Source organism: Mesoplodon mirus, assembly GCF_964341445.2.
Source record: "Mesoplodon mirus genome assembly, chromosome: 17".
In the NCBI taxonomy this organism is placed as follows: Eukaryota; Metazoa; Chordata; class Mammalia; order Artiodactyla; family Ziphiidae; genus Mesoplodon; species Mesoplodon mirus.
This window is the reverse complement of record NC_138993.1, coordinates 45,643,238-45,665,112: the sequence shown is the minus strand read 5'-3', so window position 1 is coordinate 45,665,112 and position 21,875 is coordinate 45,643,238. Positions and strand designations below refer to the sequence as shown.

Sequence of the window (21,875 nt, the reverse complement as noted above, 5' to 3'; positions counted from 1 at the left end):
TCTGGACTCTATATTGTATTTACTAATTTATATTGTATACAGCAACAATAATAATAACATAAATAGTAAAAACTAATATTTACTGAGTAATCTTAATGAGTCCTTATACAGGAAAAATACTCTTGTGTAAGTCTCCTCTACTCTGCTCCAACACTACTTAACTTCTGACACTTCTGATCAAGAAATGTCTGGTAGTTTTTCCCACACCAAGCAATTCTGCAACCCCAGCTGGGTGCCTTACAATTTAACTCAATTCTGGCACCATCTACTGAGAGATAGCATCAGATCTCACAGGTTAAGAGTTCAGTCCCACAAGACTGTGCTCCCTGCCCCCATTTCCATTGTCAATTTTAAGTCCAGATTATAACCTGTGCTTGTGACCAAGCAGCTACAGATTGGAGGTTCCCACCCCCACCCCCCCGCCATGAGTTCAATTAATCTGTTAGAGCAGCTCACAGAACTTAGGAAGATGTTTTACTTACTAAATACCCAGTTTATTATGAAAGATGAGAAAACCAAGGTCAAGAAGGAGCAGATGACTTGTCCATTATAACTCAGGAGCAGCCAGATAGAAGAGATGCATAGGACAAGGTATGTGGGATGAGGCATAGAGCTTCTGTGCCCTCTGCACATGCCACCCAGCCAGTACCTCCACATGCTGTCCAATCCAGAAGCTCTCTGAACCTCACCCATCCTTTAGGGGCTTTCCAAAAGTCAACTTAGTAACAGAAGCTCAGGTGTAGTTGCAAGGGGCTTATTGTGAGTAACAGACGACCCATTTCACCTCTGTTGTTCTTATCACTTAGGAAATTCTACCCATTGTAGGATCTCTAGACACCAATATCCAGTGTAGGATACCTAGAAGTGCTTTTGATGGAGAGTTCATTGTTAATCGACTTTGGAGAACAGTAACCATAACATTAAACCAAGTATAGCTATAACTTTTGTCACAAGAGCTGCAAAAATGTGTTAGTTGATACTGTGCTATCATATTTTTTTTCTGTCTATAAAAGTTCCTGGTTTCAAGGCACACTATTCCTTCTCATCCTGGAAAGAAACTAAATAAAAAAAAAAAGTTAAGTAAGCTAGGGAGTTCTGATCCAGGCTTAGTCAACTTACAAGTTTGGGATCTTGGATAAGTCACCTGTTCCTTCTGGACCTTGGTTTTCTAATATTTAAAAGGTTTTAGTTAGAATAGGTGATGGCTAAAAATCTCCTCAAACTAAGTTATTTACTTTCATTAGAAGCAGCAAATTATTGAGCACAAATTTTGGCAAGTGAGTTTCAGTGACATTCATGGAACCTTACGTGTCATCTGATTCTGAAATAAATTTGTACAAAATACAAATATGGATTAAGTAAGCTTTTCTTCCTCTTGGATCTAACTAGCAAATTAAGAAATGTTTCTTTCATATCAGTATATCTTAAAGTCCCCTTATACAATCAGATATTTGTACTTCCTAGGCTATAGAAATAGTTGAGATATTGCTAGATTAATCAGTGTCCTTAAAATATTTATATGTATATTATATATATAATAGACTCATTCCCTGAAAAATTATGGAAATAATTTAATTTACATGGTAGACCATTGCAGAAAACAAAAATGTTTGTGTATTATGCAACCATTATGCCTGACTTATAGAAATTTGAGGTCAAACAACCATTATCTTTAATAACTGCTGTGTCATAGAGTAAGCTTAAAATGCATTTCTTCACAACTATCATGATCCAACTTCAACATCATGAGAACTGACCACCCCTTGGAAGCAAATTCACATTTTAAGCCCTGTGTATTTTACAGTCATCTTAGAATTTTGCTTGATACTGCACGGCCACATGAGACGCAGCATTTAGTGTGACCTTCTGCAGATGATCTACCTGGAAAATTTACAGAAGTCACACAAATCTGAAAGTACTATTATCGTTGATGGTTAAAATGGTGTCCCAGTGATTTGTAGATGTTGTGAACACTAGTTGCTATTGCTTTTCCCAGCTCCCTGCTGCACTGAAATTTAATCGGTTTTCTGTATTTTTTGCAGCAGAGCAGTCACAGGCAATACCATATTTTTTGCATATGCATCTGTTTGACTCTAGTGAAGATTTTTGTTCACAATGGACTCCTGATGTGCACTGATTTAAAGTCTAAAAATGAAACTTAATTTTATACATCTTATAAATATTCCCTAGACAGTATTGGATCCTAAAAGCTAATATTTTTCAGATATAATCAGCAGGAATAGGTAATATATTACCATTAGCGACATTAACAGCAACAGTGACAAAAGGAAACAGTAAATATAAATGTTCTTAGCAACTTCATACTTTACAACAAATATTAATATAAAATTACACAAATTAGAGTTGCAGCTTAACATTATTCAGCATGTTTATTCATAATGATTGTTTCATCTTTAAAAAATGCCAAAATATTGTGTTTTGTCAGCCAAGGACAATAATAGTTTAATAGTAATTTATTTTAAACAGCTACTGATAATACAACCAATCAACACATTAAGTGGTGCCAACATTGGCATCTTGCTAAATAATATCTAGACATTGCACAGAGAGTACATCTTTCAAAGATAAGTCAACAAGAGCAATCAGAGCAGAAAATTAGAATTTGGTATCTTAGCATTAAAATACAGCAAAACTAAAGTTTTAATTGGGGTGATCTAAAAGGGCACTTGATGTAATGATCTCTTTTATTTGTTACTAATTGTTTGTTTCTGATGAAGAAGAAACATACACAGGAATGTTACTGAATTAAGATGGCAGTTTTCTTAGCAGCTATGTTTTATTGCTAAAAACAAAAGAGTAGGGAGGGCTGAACTGCCACATAGAAATTCTCTGGTTTGTTTCATATCACAAGAATGAATCCATAAAACTCAGGGTCAGTAACAACAAATATGAAATAATTTATATGTGCTTGAAAAGAGACTAAAAATGGCTTGTGACAATGCTACATCAGTGGGCTGAGCTGCAGTTACATTCCTATTGCACTAACAGTCAAGCTGGAGTTGAAATTCCTGAATCAAACTGCTTATGGTGTCTCCTGCAAAGGAGTCACATTCTAGAATATATCTACAATTGGCACTAACTTCCATTTCATATCTAATTTCAATTGAAAAATTCAGCTGCTGATGTTCACAAACCAAAGCAAAATGTCTTCTTCAAAACAGCATTTTGTATTGCTGAGTTGATAAGGATGGAAATTTTAGCTCCAATTTTTACTAATAAGTTTACTAATAATTTTCTAAAGCATCTTAGAAAAGAACACATGCAGAATGCTCTGTATATGTTTTACATATTCTCATAATCTCATTTTCAAAAACCTCAGAATACTACTAATTTTCTTAAATAGCATACAGTCAAATTACATATATATGACTTTATGTTATATAAATAAATATAGTTTGCTTTCACCGTATGCTCTTGAATTATTATATATAATGTCAAATAGTCCCCTAAAAGTTATCCTCTGTTTCTAGACATTTTGATTGCCTTTTTAAAAATAATGCACTATTAAGCCACTAAGTTTTGGATCCCTTACACATATTATGTAGCTCGATAAAAATATACCAGTATTATAATTTCTATTCATCAAAATTTAAAAAGCTACTCTATGGTAGGCACTCCCTGGGTTTTAGGGACATAGTACCCAATGAGAGAAAATGTCCCTGCCTCAGAGAGCTTACCTTTCAGTGGAGAAGATGCAACATAAAGCACTAAATGAATAAATATATGACAAAATTACATAATAATGCTATGAAGAATTTTAAGGAGGGAATAAGCAGGTGAGTTTGGAGGGCTGTTCCAGATAGGGTGGGAAGAGAAGGCCTTTCTTGAGTGCTGACGGAACAAACGTGCAATGAAGGATGAGCCATGCAAAACTCGGGAGGAAAAGCATTCAGGAGGGTATCAGAAAGAGCCAAGTCCCTGGCGCAGAAACAAATCAGTGCCTTGAGAAACGAAAGGCCACTGGTGTCGCATATAATCTCAGTAGAGAGTGGTAGAGAACGAGCCCTGAGAGATAGGTGGGTCCTGCCAGCATCACGTGGGGTTACATAAACCATGTCAGATAATTACACGTGGAACAGCTCCAGTCTAATTTTCTCCACGGTATTTATTTCTTAGACAGGCTTATGTGCTGCCCTCATATAGTTTTAAATCTAGATATTCTAATTAGAAGCAGTTGAACCTGCATGCCAAAAATATTTGTCTTTCTAAAATAGTTTAATTAAATTTAGATTTTTTTTGCTTTAGTTCTATTATTTGTCCTAGTGAGTACAGAGTGACTGCACAACAGTAGTCAAAGAATTTGATAAGTGGGTTGTTCTCTTTTAAAATACTTTAAAGTAATGAATGAAATGTTCTTCATACCAAAATATTACAATTCTCAATACCTTCTTTGTACAGGGGCTCTTGAAAGTTGCCATAGATAATGCCAGAGCTCAAGAAAAACAGGTTCAACTTGAAAAAACAGAACTGAAGATGGATTTTTTAAGGGAAAGAGAATTAAGGGAAACACTTGAGAAGCAGTTGGCGATGGAACAAAAGAATAGAGGTATTTTCAAACTTCCAACTAAGTCTAACACTTTATGTCAAATATTCAACATAACAATACTATCTTTCGTGATTTACTGTGAGACCGTACATTTTTTTGTTTTTACTTTTAGCTAAATTTTAGAGCAGGATTTGAACCCTGGGTTTACTGTGCTTCTTAATCTCCAAAGTACATTGTTTCTCTTCTGTTCATACCTCAAGAGGTTGAAATATATCAATTATATCATTAGTCACATAATTTTTATTGCTTACAGCATTTAACGAATTCATAATTTTAAGATAAGAAGGTGCTCTGATAAGATGACAGCCATGAAGAAAAATTTTATATTCATTCACAATTGCCCTTTGAAAAACTTGAGTTAAAGTCATAAAGCTAAAATACAAAATACTGATTATTCAAGCAAAGCAGATTTAGTAAGATATTTATCAACTGAAATGGGAGACTGATGAATATATGAACAAATGACCAAAGTTGAGTGTTTGTATAATTTTCTTTCTGAATGCCTCATTTTCATCCAACAAGGTCAAATACACATCAGAATAGAAACTGATAGGAATTTTTATTGGGCACTTTACAGTGCATGTATAGATAATTTTGAAGCTCATTCATATTTGTGTGTTTATTTTATGTATGAAATCAAAGAGTATTTTCTTTACAACCACTTCCTCTTTGTCTCAGCTCTAAGGTTCTCCTCATTATTCTAGAAGGGGGAGCTCCTTTTCTCTCATTTAATAAGTATCCATTATAAATACTCCACACTTTCTCCTTTGATATGTTTGACATGGTCATTTAAAAATCATTCTTTCTGTTTTGCTTTCAAAACTGGCAGGACTTAAATGTTTTTCATTAGTTACTATGAAGCAACAGCTAGTGGGTCCTGGGATGAGGCTGATTTGGGAAACTGTCACCCCAGGTGTATAGCACTGTTCTAAATAATGTGATTTCACATAGATTTAGATACTAGAGTAATCAAAACAAGATAAACATTGATAGCAGGATATGTTTTAAGTGAACATGGTTCATTCTGTGGAACCATCTTCCATGAGATAGCCACGTCTTGATTTTGTTCTCACTTGGAGAAGTGTCTTTTTTTTTTTTTTTTTTAGAAGACTTAAAAGCAGACCCTTGAATTCCTAAAGTAACCTTTTGGTTACTTGAGAGACTTTCAGAATTTTGTTGGTTCACAACTGTTGGAGGATTTACATTCTGTTTTATTCCTTTAACCACTAGAGGTATAGGGCAAAATGTTTCACAGATCACATCATGCACCTCCCATTTAATTAATTATGAACAACAAATTAAGAGTAATAGCTATCAGTAATTATCTATTATGAGTGTGTCTATTGAAGCAGCATATTACCCTGAAGAGAGAACATGGCAATCCCATTTGCTTCAGTCACACAGGAGGAAGCGGTGAGCGGTCTATGGCAAGGCGCTGGATATTGAGCTTTCAGTGCCATGGGAGTACACAATCCAAATAAATAATTCAGAAATCACCGTTTCTTTTCAAAAGGACTTATAAACAATCATCTTTGGAAAGGGAAAGTGTAGGCAAGTAATTTTGTTAAGATAAGCATATGATTTTCACACTATTAAATAAAGGAAATTAGCATTTATTTGAAACCAGTTTTGTTTTTCTTATAAGACTGTACTCAATGTACATTTTGATAAAATACAGTTTCTGTTAATATATAATACCAGCAACAATAAACTAGACAAGTTAATGGTCTGCCATCTTAATAATAATGATTATAAAAATGGGATTTGTGTAAATTAGAAACTGAAAGTAAAACTCTTACATGAGCCATTATTACCTTATTTTATGTTTTGAGTAAATACTGTGCTAAATAAAAAATGTTGTTCTTTAATCTGTAGTAAGTAATCATATTATAAACTTGGAATAATTACTTCTTGTGACTAACTCTACCAGAAGGATTTTCTAATACTGATTCTGTCACATTCACATCCACAGTGTTTATCAACTATCCAAGAACAAATTATTTCAAAGAAAGGACTTTTATGATTTCCATATGCTGACTGCTTACTTTATATATAGTATAAAAGTTAAAACAATGATCAATTATTGTATGAATGAAAGTACAGTTAACATACATTTTGTGAGGAACATTTGTTATTATTTATTGATTACAAGTTATATACAAATATTTAAATTGTCCAGTAGGAGAAAAATTCATCATAGTTAACTTTTTGTATCATAAGCTACTTTTTTATATAAGTAGCAGTGAAGTTTTATACTCATCAGATTCCTGCAGAGTAAAAGTAAAACTTTCTTGAGATATGTTATAGTGCATATATATTTGCTATGAAGAAATTATTAATATCTCTAAGAAAATTGCAATAGCTTCATCCAAAAATATCTGCTTATATGTGTTAACAATAATTAAGATTATTTAGCTCCTCATATACAATAATATTTGTTGCATTTTCTAAAATTTCAAGAAAGAGTTATTAAAAATTTTGCTGGTGCAACATTTTTGTAAAGCATTTATAGGGGAAATGCTCCATTTACTACTCAAAATTGATGCTTCATAAAGAGACAGGAATCACAAAGTTTGGCACTATTCAGACTACTTTGTGTTAGTCTGATTCCAGGGCAGAGACTAAGCCACAAAATTTACTTAATCAGTCTTCCTTTATTAGTGAATATAAATATCTATTAAAATTAGTTTCCCATTAAATCTGCCTCCACATATGACAATTAGAGTCAATCTTGTAATAGTTCAAAGCTAAATAAAAATTGGCCTCCTTGGATATTTTACTGAGATCTATTTTAGGTAAAAGTGGGTTGCTGTTGTTGCTGTTTTTAAACTTCCTCTGCATAGACGATGCAGTCCAGCAAGGAAAAAAAAAGAAGAACATTACATAAAACACAGACCATTTGTGGAAAGATGATCATTGCAAAAATTTTAAAAAATAATAATGTACATATACTCTTTTCTAGCCATAGTTCAAAAGAGGCTAAAGAAGGAGAAGAAGGCAAAGAGAAAATTGCAGGAAGCACTTGAATTTGAGACAAAACGGCGTGAGCAAGCCGAACAAACACTAAAACAGGCAGCTTCAGCAGATAGTCTCAGGGTCTTAAATGGTAAGAGGATGCATCTTTATGCATGGCTAACTAACTTTCATTTTGAATACTCAAAAGGCAATTTTAGACATGTGTTTGTGGTTTTGTATATTCTTTATGGCTTGTGATTCATTAAGCTCTGCTTGAAAGAAGGGTGGGAAGAAGAGTCATATGTGTTGGGGGAAATGTTTTATTTCATAGGTGCTTCCACAGTTTTGTTACTTCAGTATCTGAGACTTGACATTGCTTCTCCATTTAACCAAATCTGTCTGTACTGAAACATAATAAAATATTAATCTAAGAACTTCCCAACCCCCCATCTCATTTTATGAACAATTTTGCATTATTTATCCATTCAAATCTTCTGATAGTTCTCATGGTTATAGTCTTTGTTCAACCTTTAAAAGATGACAAAGATTTATGTAATTTTAATTCAGCACCAAAGTAACAGGTTGCTTTTTTTTAAAGGACAATGGAAATCAAATGAAATGTGTGTCACTCTTACCTTTCTGTGCTTTTAGACTCTCTGACCCCAGAGATAGAAGCTGACCGCAGTGGCGGCAGAACAGATGCCGAAAGGACAATACAAGGTAGGAATTTGCAAAAGGCTATAAATCTAGATCTTGCACTATGAGTTTTTCCTCCGCTTTAGCCTGCTATTCAAGCATGTAGCCTACCATCTGGGCCACATCAAAACAAGTTCAAACAAGGTCAAGTTCATCTTGCTTGTTTATATGAGTGAATTCATTTTGTGCTGATAGACTTTCTTTAAATTAACAGGTCATTTCTGTTTATACAATGCAATTAAAAAAGAATAATTAATTTTAAACAATGTATGATTTAATCTTGAACACAGTAAATGTGTTTTATTGAATGCTTGAAGCCCAATCTAATACACGAAGGGTTTATAAGTTCTATTCTATATCAGTAAATTCATGAGTTAATCAACTAGGTAGTTCTTGAAATTTGAAATTGTCTTCTTTTTGTTCCTGTGACATTACATGCAAAGTAGGCCAGTTGAAAGCTAACAATAAATAAGATTGTTTGGTCTTATGTGGATTTTCCAAATGTTCTGTGTGCCACTATATACATTTTAATAACACAAATCTGCTGAGCAAAATCATATATAGAATACTAAAGGGAGTTTTATTAAACACTCATAAGAGAAAAATATTTATATTGCTGAGACCACACTATTAGGAAAGAACAAAATCTGAAGGTAGCACTTATAGTCTAACATCTACTCTAGACAATAAACTCAATCTAACAGCATGAATACTAAACAGTAAAAAGAGCATTAAATGAAGATGATTCTTCAAAGGAAAGCCTTAAATGATTAACTGCTAAAATCCTCCCAACTGCTTTCATTTTGCATTTTAGGCTCAATCATTTTGGGGATATTGTTTGACATTAATTGTGTTACTTAATCAGTTCCAAAAGTATAATTCTTGGTTTAGTGTAAAGGAAATATAATGTTGTAAAGTATCATACATGCAATAAATAAAAATCGGAAACTTGAAACATTCCTGGAGAATGTTTTTTGCTTGTTGATTTTAACTGACACCATGATAATTATTTTTTAAATCCTAAGGCTTGAACCGTATGTTATTACGAGACACCTTCTTGGATATACAAGATTAATGCACCTGTAGATGTAGAAAAGACTTCACTGTTTTAGAGCATTACAGACTTCAGTAAAATTATATATGTGGGTGCATCTAATATTATAAAATCAAAAGCTTTCTGTTGCATCTCTAAAGAATTGCACACATAAGTAAACAACTTACTAATAACAAAGCCAGTCCTCTTTATCAGGGACAATAACCTCAATAAGGCCAATCTAGATAATCAGCCCTGGTTTGTGTGTTTGAGCACTACTCAGGCACTAATTTAGTTAATGTCCAAAATGGTCTAAGGGAGCACATAAGTCTCTAGGTAGATGCGATATATAAATTATCCGACATCCACAGAATTCTCAAGGTGGTCAGAACTCAAGCTAAGAAAAATTATAGACAATATATTCCTTCACACAAATGGGAGGTTTAAGAAAGGATTAGGCAATGATTAAACATTTTTGCATAGTTGACATAATATATAGTTCATGAGTTTGTTATCAGCAATATTTTGTCCATCAATAAGGCCATAATTATTTTTATTTGAATTTGTAAAACTCACATATTCAAATATATTAATATATGTCAATATAGATAAGATCTTGCTCTCTAGGTTGAAGTTCTGACAACTCTCAATTTCTATTACGATTTACTTAGTACTCTGAAGAAAATTTTTAATAATAAATTGCCTTCTTTTTGCCATCCACAATGCTGTCAGTTGTATAACATAGAAAACCCACTCAGACAACTTAATAATTAATGAAATGAAACATTTGAACACAATTATACATAGTTACTTTAAGCAAATATAAAACGTATGGGGTTATTTATTGCTTTGGTTTAACTGTAATATAAAACATTTTTTCACTTCATTCATTCATTCATTCATTCAGCTTGTCAATTAAAAAGATGGGTTCCTCAAGTCTAATGTGAATGATTAGCAATATTCTACCTTGTGTATACTTACACTTGGATTTAGTTATTTTCTTATACTCTTCATTGAACAGTTTTCTGTAAAACACTTAACTAATATTAATGATTTGAATTACATAATATGATTTTTTCTCAAATGTAATCTAGAAAAAAACACTTTAGATGAATCTGCATTTCTATGTGTTAATTGATAAAAGTTATTTCACTAGCACTTGAACTACCTAAGACTTTTAATATACAAAAGCAGAGATCATCTTTTGCTACTTGAACCCCAATAAATAAGCTCATTTGGCCCTTTGAAACTTTTTATAAACCTGGAAACTAAATTCATAAATTTGGAAGCTAACAAAAATAACAAAATTAATGATGAAGAGATGATATCAAAGAAAAAAAAGACTGTATTTAGTAAAATTTGGAGCCTAAGGCCAAGAATGGGAGAGGCAAAGAAGAAAGAACCAGAACTCATTGCTAATTTGTGAAATGGTCTATGTCAGGCATTCTGGGAGCTATGAGCATGTGTCGCTTCACACTTCAAGAATGACACAAACACAGCCTTGTTCCCTTCACTTACTTTTTCTCAGTGTCCCCAAGCCCAGGCGTTATGATAGTTTTTGTATTCTTTCTTGCTCCCAATCCAATCATAACTGAAATTATTCTGTATTTCAAAATAAACTCAACTTAATTAGGGAAAAAAAAGGAAACTCACATTTCTTTATACTTGTCATATACTCCTTTATTTTTAACGTTTTGGCCATAAATAAATGCCACGCTTGGCCCAGGAGTTAGTCACCTAGCAGTCAGGCACTTAAATACTACTCAGTGACCCCCAAATAAATGTTGCCTTATCAGTATTTATTTATTTTATTTATTTCCTTAGGGATAATTATTAATTATCTTTAACATTTTTATTGGAGTATAATTGCTTTACAATGGTGTGTTAGTTTCTGCTTTATAACAAAGTGAATCAGTTATTCATATATATATATATATATATATATATATATGTCTGCATATGTCTTCCCTCCTGCGTCTGCCTCCCTCCCACCCTCCCTATCCCACCCTTCTAGCTGGTCACAAAGCACCGAGCTGGTCTCTCTGTGCTATGCGACTGTTTCCCACTAGCTATCTATTTTACATTTAGTAGAGTATATATGTCCATGCCGCTCTCTCACTTTGTCCCAGCTTACCCTTCCACCTCCCCGTGTCCTCAAGTCCATTCTCTAGTAGGTCTGCATCTTTATTCCCATCTTGCCCCTGGGTTCTTCATGACTTTTTTTTTTTTTTTTTAGATTCCATATATATATGTGTGCACATATGGTATTTGTTTTTCTCTTTCTGACTTACTTCACTCTATAAGACAGACTATAGGTCCATCCACCTCACTACAAATAACTCAATTTCCTTACTTTTTATGGCTGAGTAATATTCCATTGTCTATATGTGCCACATCTTCTTTATCCATTCATCTGTCGATGAACATTTAGGTTGCTTCCATGTACTGGCTATTGTAAATAGAGCTGCAGTGAACATTGTGGTACATGACTTTTTAAATTATGGTTTTCTCAGGATATATGCCCAGGAGTGGGATTGCTGGGTTGTATGGTAGTTCTATTTTTAGTTTATTAAGGAACCTCCATACTGTTCTCCATAGTGGCTGTATAAGTTTACTTTCCCACCAACTGTGTATGAGGGTTCCCTTTTCTCCAAAGCCTCTCCAGCATTTATTGTTTGAAGATTTTTTGATGATGGCCATTCTGTCTGGTGTGAGATGCTATCACATCATAGTTTTGATTTGCATTTCTCTGATGATTAATGATGTTGAGCATGGTTGCATGTGTTTGTTGGCAGTCTATATATCTTCTCTGGAGAAATGTCTATTTAGGTCTTCTGCCCATTTTTGGATTGGGTTGTTTGTTTCTTTGATATTGAGCTGCATGAGCTGCTTGTAAATTTTGGAGATTAATCCTTTATCAGTTGCTTCATTTGCAAATGTTTTCCCCCATTATGAGGGCTGTCTTTTCATCTTGTTTATGGTTTCCTTTGCTGTGCAAAAGCTTTTAAGTTTCATTAGGTTCCATTTGTTTATTTTTGTTTTTATTTCCATTTCTCTAGGAGGTGGGTCACAAAGGATCTTGCTGTGATTTATGTCAGAGAGTGTTCTGCCTATGCTTTCCTCTAAGAGTTTGATAGTGTCTGGCCTTACCTTTAGGTCTTTAATCCATTTTGTGTTTATTTTTGTGTATGGTGTTAGGGAGTGTTCTAATTTCATTCTTTTACATGTAGCCACCCAGTTTTCCCAGCACCTATAATTGAAGAGGCTGTCTTTTCTCCGTTGTAAATTCTTGCCTCCTTTATCAAAAATAACATGACCATATGTGCGTGGGTTTATCTCTGGACTTTTATCCTGTTCCATTAATCTATATTTCTGTTTTTGTGCCAGTACCATACTGTCTTGATTACTGTAGCTTTGTAGTATAGTCTGAAGCCTGGGAGCCTAATTCCTCCAGCTCCATTTTTCTTTCTCAAGATTGCTTTGGTTATTTGGGGTCTTTTGTGTTTCCATACAAATTGTGAATTTTTTTGTTCTAGTTTTGTGAAAAATGCCAGTGGTAGTTTGATAGGGATTGCATTGCATCTGTAGATTGCTTTAGGTAGTAAAGTCATTTTCACAATGTTGATTCTTCCAATCCAGGAGCATGGTATATCTCTCCATCTGTTTGTATCATCTTTAATTTCTTTCATCAGTGTCTTATAATTTTCTGCATACAGGTCTTTTGTCTCCTTAGGTAGATTTATTCCTAGATGTTTTATTCTTTTTTTTTTTGCAATGGTAAATGGGAGTGTTTTCTTAATTTCACTTTCAGATGTTTCATCATTAGTGTATAGGAAGCAAGAGATTTCTGTGCATTAATTTTGTATCCTGCTACTTTACCAAATTCATTGATTAGCTCTATCAGTTTTCTGGTAACATCTTTAGGATTCTCTATGTATAGTATCATGTCATCTTCAAACAGTGACCAGTACTTCTTCTTTTCTGATTTGGATTCCTTTTATTTATTTTTCTTCTCTGATTGCTGTGGCTACAACTTCCAAAACTAAGATGAATAATAGTGGTGAGTGTGGGCAACCTTGTTCTCAGTTTTTCACCACTGAGGATGATGTTCACTGTGGGTTTGCCATATATGGCCTTTATTACCTTGAGGAAAGTTCCATCTATGCCTACTTTATGGAGGATTTTTATCATAAATGGGTGTTGAATTTTGTCGAAAGCTTTTTCTGCATCTATTGAGATGATCACATGATCTTTCTCCTTCAATTTGTTAATATGGTGTATCACATTGATTAACTTGCATATATTGAAGAATCCTGCATTCCTGGGATAAACCCCACTTGATCATGGTGGATGATCCTTTTAATATGCCATTGGATTCTGTTTGCTAGTATTTTGTAGAGAATTTTTGCATCTATGTTCATCAGTGATATTGGTCTGTAGTTTTCTTTTTTTTGTGACATCATTATCTGGTTTTGGTATCAGGGTGGTGTTGCCCTCGTAGAATGAGTTTGGGAGTGTTCCTCCCTCTGCTATACTTTGGAAGAGTTTAAGAAGGATAGGTGTTAGCTCTTCTCTAAATGTTTGATAGAATTCGCCTGTGAAGCCATCTGGTTCTGGGCTTTTGTTTGTTGGAAGATTCTTAATCACAGTTTCAATTTCAGTGATTGTGATTGGTCTGCTCATATTTTGTATTTCTTCCTGGTTCAGTCTCAGAAGGTTGTGCTTTTCTAAGAATGTGTCCATTTCCTCTGGGTTGTCCATTTTATTGGCATAGAGTTGCTTGTAGTAATCTCTAATGGTCCTTTGTATTTCTGCAGTGTCAGTTGTTACTTCTCCTTTATCATTTCTAATTCTGTTGATTTGAGTCTTCTCCCTTCTTTTCTTGATGGCTCTGGCTAATGGTTTATCAATTTTGTTTATCTTCTCAAAGAACCAGCTTTTAGCTTTATTGATCTTTGTTATCATTTCCTTCATTTCTTGTTCATTTATTTCAGATATGATCTTTATGATTCCTTTCCTTCTGCTAACTTTGGGGGTTTTTTGTTCTTCCTCTAGTTGTTTTAGATGTAAGATTAGGTTGTTTATTTGAGAAGTTTCTTATTTTTAAAGTAGGATTGTATTGCTATAAACTTCCCTCTTAGAACTGCTTTTGCTGCATCCCATACGTTTTGGGTCATCTTGTTTTCATTGTCATTTGTTTCTAGGTATTTTTTGATTTCCTCTTTGTTTTCTTCAGTGATCCTTTGGTTATTTAGTAGTGTATTGTTTAGCCTCCATGTGTTTGTATATTTTACAATTTTTTTCCTGTAATTGATATCTAGTCTCATAGCATCATGCTCAGAAAATATACCTGATATGATTTCAATTTTCTTAAATTTACCAAGGCTTGAGTTGTGACCCAAGATATGATCTATCCTGCAGAATATTCCATGAGCACTTGAGAAGAATGTGTATTCTGTTGTTTTGGAATGGAATGTCCTATAAATACCATTTATGTCCATCTTGTTTAATGTATCATTTCAAGCTTGTGTTTCCTTATTTATTTTCATTTTGGATGATCTGTCCATTGGTGAAAGTTGGGTGTTAAAGTCCCGTACTATGACTGTGTTACTGTCAATTTCCCCTTTTATGGCTGTTAGTATTTGCCTTGTGTATTGAGGTGCTCGTATGTTGGGTACATAAATATTTACAATTGTTATATCTGCTTCTTGGATCGATCCCTTGATCATTAGTGTCCTTCTTTGTCTCTTGTAATAGTCTTTGTTTTAATGTCTATTTTGTCTGATATGAGAATCGCTACTCCAGTTGTCTTTTGATTTCCTTGTACATGGAATATCTTTTTCCATCCCCTCACTTTTCGTCTGTATGTGTCCCTAGGTCTGAAGTGGGTCTCCTGTAGACAGCATATATATGGGTCTTGTTTTTGTATCCATTCAGCCAGTCTATGTCTTTTGGTTGGAGCATTTAATCCATTTACACTTAAGGTAATTATCAATATGTATGTTCCTATTACCATTTTCTTAACTGTTTTGGGTTTGTTACTGTAGTTCTTTTCCTTCTCTTGTGTCTCCTGCTTAGAGAATTTCCTTTAGCATTTGTTGTAAAGCTAGTTTGGTGGTGGTGAATTCTCTTTCCTTTTGCTTGTCCGTAAAGTTTTTAATTTGTCTGTGAAATCTGAATGAGATCCTTGCTAGATAGAGTAATCTTGGTTGTAGGCTTTTCCCTTTCATCACTTTAACTATGTCCTGCCACTCCATTCTGGCTTGCAGAGTTTCTGTTGAAAGATCAGCTGTTAACCTTATGGGGATTCCCTTTTATGTTATTTGTTGGTTTTCCCTTCCTGCTTTTAAGATTTTTTCTTTGTATTTAATTTTTGATTGTTTGGTTAATATGTGTCTTGACATGTTTCTCCTTGGATTTATTCTGGGATTCTCTGTGCTTCCTGGACTTGATTATCTATTTCTTTTCCCATATTAGGGAAGTGTTCAGCTATAATGTCTTCAAATATTTTCTCAGTCCCTTTCTTTTTCTCTTCTTCTAGGATCCCTATAATTCAAATGTTAGTGCATTTAATGTTGTCCCAGAGGTCTCAAAGACTGTCCTCAATTCTTTTCATTCTTTTTCCTTATTCTGCTCTGAAGTAGTTATTTCCACTATTTTATCTTACGGGTCACTTATCCATTCTTCTGCCTCAGTTATTCTGCTATTGTTCCCTTCTAGAGAATTTTTAATTTCATTTATTGTGTTGTTCATCACTGTTTGTTTGCTCTTTAGTTCTTCTAGGTCCTTGTTAAACGTTTCTTGTATGATCTCCATTCTCTTTCCAAGATTTTGGATCATAGTTACTGTCATTATTCTGAAGTATTTTCAGGTAGACTGCCTATTTTCCCTTCATTTGTTAGATCTGGTGGGTTTTTACCTTTCTCCTTCATCTGTGTTTTTCTTTGTCTTCTCATTTTGCTTAATTTATTTTGTTTGTGGTCTCCTTTTCACAGGCTGCAGGTTCGTAGTTTGCATTGTTTTTGGTGTCTGCCCCCAGTGGCTAAGGTTGGTTCAGTCAGTTGTGTGGGCTTCCTGGTCGAGGGGACTAGTGCCTGTGTTCTGGTGGATGAGGCTGGATCTTGTCTTTCTGGTGGACAGGTTCACGTCTGGTGGTGTGTTTTGGGGTGTTACTGGACTTATTATGCTTTTAGGCAGTCTGTGTGCTAATGGGTGGGGTTGTGTTCCTGTTTTGCTAGTTGTTTGGCATAGGGTGTCCAACACTGTAGGTTGCTGGTCGTTGAGTAGAGCTGGGTCTTGGTGTTGAGATGGAGATCTCTGGGAGGTTTTCGCCATACAATATTATGTGGAGCTGGGAGGTCTCTGGTGGACCAATGTCTTGAACTTGGCTTTCCCACCTCAGAGGCACAGCCCTGATGCCTGGCTGGAGCACGAAGAGTCTGTCATCCACACAGCTCTGAATAAAAGGGAGAAAAAAAAGAAAGAAAGAAAGGAAAAGAGAAAATAAAATAAAATATAAAAGTTATTATGATAAAAAACAAAAAATTATTATTACAAAAGAATTTTTTAAGTAATTAAATGAAAGAAAGAAAGAAGAGGACAACCAAACCCAAAAACAAATCCACCAATGATAAAAAGCACTGAAAACTATACTAAAACAAAAACAGGAAAAAAAAAAAAAAACGGACAGAAAGTACCCTAAGACAAATGCTAAAAGCAAAACTATACAGACAAAATCTCACACAGAAGCATATGCATACATACTCACAAAAAGAGAAAAAGGGAAAAAAAATACATATATCGTTGCTCCCAAAGTCCACCTCCTCAATTTGGGATGATTCGTTATCTATTCAGGTATTCCACAGATGCAGGGTACATCCAGTTGATTGTGGAGATTTAATCCACTGCTCCTGAGGCTGCTGGGAGAGATTTCCCTTTCTCTTCTTTGTTCGCACAGCTCCCGGGGTTCAGCTTCGGATTTGGTCTCGCCTCTGCCTGTAGGTCGCCTGCAGGCGTCTGTTCTTCACTCAGACAGGACAGGGTTAAAGGAGCCGCTGATCCGGGGCCTCTGGCTCACTCAGGCTGGGGGGAGGGAGCGGTACGGAGTGCGGGCCAAGCCTGCAGCGGCAGAGACCGGTGTGACGTTGCACCAGCCTGAGGTGCACTGTGTGTTCTCCCGGGGAAGTTGTCCCTGGATCCCGGGACCCTGGCAGTGGCGGGCTGCACAGGCTCCCAGGAGGGGAGGTGTGGATAGTGAGTGACCTGTGCTTGCACACAGGCTTCTTGGTGGCCGCAGCTGCGTCCTTAGCGTCTCATTCCTGTCTCTGGGGTCCGTGCTGATAGCTGCGGCTCACGCCTGTCTCTGGAGCTCCTTTTAGCAGCACTCTTAATCCCCCTCCTTGCACACCAGGAAACAAAGAGGCAAGAAAAAGTCTCTTGCCTCTTCGGCAGCTCCAGACTTTTCCCCAGACTCCCTCCCAGCTAGCCGTGATGCACTAACCCCCTTCAGGCTGTGTTCACGCATCCAACCCCAGTCCTCTCCCTGGGATCTAAGCTCCGAAGCCCGAGCCTCAGCTCCCAGCCCCCGCCCGCCCAGGCGGGTGAGCAGAAAAGCCTCTCGGGCTGGTGACTTCTGGTCGGCACCGTTCCTCTGTGCAGGAATCTCTCTGCTTTGCCCTCTGCACCCCTGTGGCTGCGCTCTCCTCCGTGGCTCCGAAGCTTCCCCCCTTCCGCCGCCGGCAGTCTCCGCCCGCGAAGGGGCTTCTAGTGTGTGGAAACCTTTCCTCCTTCACAGCTCCCTCCCACTGGTGCAGGTCCCGTCCCTATTCTTTTGTCTCTGTTTTTTTCTTTTTTCATTTGCCCTACCCAGGTACGTGGGGACTTTCTTGTCTTTTGGGAGGTCTGAGGTCTTCTGCCAGCGTTCAGTAGGTGTTCTGTAGCAGTTGTTCCACATGTAGATGTATTTCTGATGTATTTGTTGGGAGGAAGGTGATCTCCGCATCTTACTCTTCCGCCGTCTTCCTCATCAGTATTTAATAGCATCATTTCTGTAAAACTATAGAGGTGAGGAAAAGGAAAACAGAAAGCAGTTTAGGAAATGTTTCTGAGCAAAGAGGCCTTACGTAATTGACTTACTTATCTTGATAAGTAAGGTAAATCAGCTCATACTACACAGGAATAAAGTTTTCATTGCTGATATTTGTAGTAACTAACTCAAAATTCATGAATGTGGTGATTTTATGAATTTAAAATTTTAAAAATTTAAAAACAACTTGTTTCAGGAGCTAGATTTTATGGTAATTAACTCTCTCATGCCTGAGTCTTACAGAGTTATATGTCATGATTTCTTATGAAGTTTAGACATTTATCTGACTTTAAAGCTTTTTGTAAGATATTTTGATTATATATATACAGTAGACAGAATCCATATAAATACTTATTTAACTATTATTTGGACTAGTTAATAAATATCCTTCAAAACCTGAGCCGCCACACATATAAATGCACATCCACAAAAATGTATGCCTCCAAATCTATAACATTATGCGTTTCTTCAACTAAATCCTAATCTCTTCTTGTAGTATTTTTTCTCACTCCATAGGCAATAGCATTCACTTAAATGAATTATTTAACTTACATATTTTAACAATTTAAAAAATATCTCTCCAGCCAATCCAGACATCTCTTAAGAGTTCCAAATAATATCGCATTTGTATTTGGCTATCTCACAGGGACCTCAAAATCCAGGGCACCAAACCTAAAGGATTCTTCACTCCTCCCTCCTGCAAACCTGTCTTCCTCCATGTTCCTTCTCTATGGTTCCCACATCTGTCCAATCCAATATCCTCCTTAAATACAGTGAGGGAAGTGAAGCTTGACATTTCCCTCCCTTGCCTTCTACACACAATCGCAACTTTTGCCCTTCACTCTCTGTTCTGTCATACTGGAAATTTTTTTTCCCATAAAGCCTCACAGCTTTCTCCACCTACCAACTACATTTCCCCCTCTTTCCTGCCTTTACTTACCCATCCTTTAAGTCTCATCTTAGAAGTCACAACCTCCAGGTATGCTTTCCAGACTCCCTACCTACCCCTACAGTCTCTCCCTGCTCCATGGGTCTAGTTCCTCCACTTAGAGGTTCTTATCATACCTTTCTCTTCTCCACAATAACAGCTGTTCGACGGTAGTTCCTTTTTTAATGTTTTCTTCCTCCTTTCTCTGGATGGTAGCCAGGCAGGGAATGAACCAGGCCTGTTCTGTTCACCACTGTGCTCCTAGTGTCTATATGCTTGACACGTACATCCTAATATGTCAGATGTTTGTGTCTCATTTATGGTGCCCAAATGTTTGACACATTGTGATGCTTGCTATATATTCCCCAAAGGAATTAGGACCTTTGTTAGATCTTGCAGATAGATGTTAAGGATCCCTATTGTCCTGACATTTTTCAGACATTGGTTGGAGATACTGATGGGAGGAAACAAAGGATAATATGATTCCTCCTAGGAAAGTCAGAATTACAAATTCTGGCAGAATTTTTCTATCTAAGAGCTGAATCAACAGAATGTGTTTTTTCTTCCTGTGTGCATTTCTAATTCTTCTTACACGTTTGACCCAAGATTTGGATTCTGTGGATATTCACTTACATCCATTTTAAATTTATATTTAACTTAATATACCATAATCACATTTCTTAAATAACACTTTCTTCTTTGGTTTAATAAACATTAACCTCATGCTTCTTTCCTGATTTGTTTCCTATAATTTCAAATGGTTTAATCTCTGTATATTGTTTAGGTGTTCAATATATAGATATGAACTATAACATGGGAGAATCATGAATTAGTACTGTTTTATCTATGTCTTTTATAAATTTTCAAAAAGTCTGAAAAGTTCACTTGCAAAATAACAGCTTTCTGCTTTTTCCTTCTAAGTAAAAACCCATCCTCTTAAACCAAAAAGTAATTGCTGAAATCAGTGGGAATGTGGACCACAGTTCCTCTGACATCTTAGGATATCTGCAAGTTATGCTTGCAAAATCTTGACTCCACTTGAAAGTACATCTCTTTTATTTACATCCAATGTCCATAATCAAAACTGTTTGGCTTTTTATTCTATTTTTGACTGATCTCAGATCATAGAAAACCAGATGTTCTTCCAATCAAAGGACATAAAAGACTTGCCTTCAAATTAACAATCTTTTTGTTCCAATTTAAACATATCTTCTTTCTGTTTCCTAGATATTTGAAGATACATGCTAAATTTGAAAATTATTCATTTATTCAACAAATGTTTATTGAACACTGATGAAATGCCAAGCACACTTATATGATGTTACTGCCTTAGCACTGGGAAGGGGCGTTAAAGATAAGTTAAATCTCTTCATTTTGCAAGAGAGGAAACCGAGGTTTAGTAAGGATACATGACTTGATAAAGGTTACACCATGAGCTAATTGGAGATGGGAATACAACATGTCTAACTGCTTTTCACATCCCCTATTTTCTCCCCAATTGTTTTTAGATTAGGATTGTTAAAATGTTGCTCTTTTTTTTTTTTTTTTTTTTTTTGCGGTATGTGGGCCTCTCACTGTTGTGGCCTCTCCCGTTGTGGAGCACAGGCTCTGGACGCGCAGGCTCAGCAGCCATGGCTCACGGGCCCAGCTGCTCTGCGGCATGTGGGATCTTCCCGGACTGGGGCACGGACCCGTGTCCCCTGCATCGGCAGGCGGACTCTCAATCACTGCGTCACCAGGGAAGCCCAAATATTGTTCTTTTAAACTATGTTATTATTATATTTTGTTTAGTAACTTATAGATCTAAAACATTATAATGCAGGTCAAGTTTATGAGTGAAATTTGTATCTTTTATCAAGCTATTTCTATTGAGTCAAATGTTCCAGCACATATTGAGTGTCCTAGTAATACATTTTCTTTTATTTAGACTTAGTGATATTACACAGTAAGTAGAGTATTATTTGCTTATTAAAATAGTAAGGTGGATTAGGAGCTCATATTTATTGAGCCTTTCCTGTATATTCTAATTTAAATGTAAGATAACAAACATGCAGAATGGCTAATTAACATTCTCACATTTGCACTATGAGTTAGTGGGATTGCTGACATTTAAATTCAGACTTATGACCCTGGAGTCTTTGTTCTTTCCTCCATGCTTTGCTGTCTGGATTTATGTGTCTCTCTTTTAGGATAGCTACTTGAAGCCCCGTCACTCAATGTGGATAGTTAGCACATTGCCTGTTAATGACTTCAAAAATTCAAACAGTGTACTGATAGCAGCTAGGGAATGATGTGTAGTTGGAAAAAAAATGTTTCTTTTCCAGCTTTTTACTTTTTAATCAGTCATTTATGCCTATACCATGTTTACAGACACTTCCAGACACACTAGGGAAAACCTCATTCTAAATGAAGAAAGTGGCAATAAAAGAAATTAAGAGATTAATCATATTTAGATAAAAGATTTATCTACACCCCTACAACTTAGCATGCAATGAACTTAGGACAAATTTAAAATCAGACACAAATCCAATTTTGATTCAGTGTAAGACATTTGAAGAGCATTTTCATTTCTCCAACAGTATGTGGTTTAACAGAGTTGCTAAATGGTATC

The 21,875-nt window shown here is 35.7% G+C and overlaps 1 protein-coding gene across 5 annotated transcripts in view; it reads left to right on the top strand.

Annotated features, from left to right (window-relative positions):
• The window catches only part of DACH1 (dachshund family transcription factor 1), a gene marked incomplete at both ends in the record, with an annotated part of 415,686 nt that overhangs the window by 369,447 nt on the left and 24,364 nt on the right, over positions 1-21,875 (top strand). For all 5 annotated transcript variants that reach the window (XM_082602112.1, XM_082602110.1, XM_082602111.1 and 2 more), the window contains 3 exons: positions 4,420-4,567; positions 7,530-7,673; positions 8,174-8,242. In XM_082602112.1, coding sequence (XP_082458238.1) covers positions 4,420-4,567; positions 7,530-7,673; positions 8,174-8,242 — 361 coding nt within the window. The remainder of the gene's footprint in view (positions 1-4,419; positions 4,568-7,529; positions 7,674-8,173; positions 8,243-21,875) is intronic.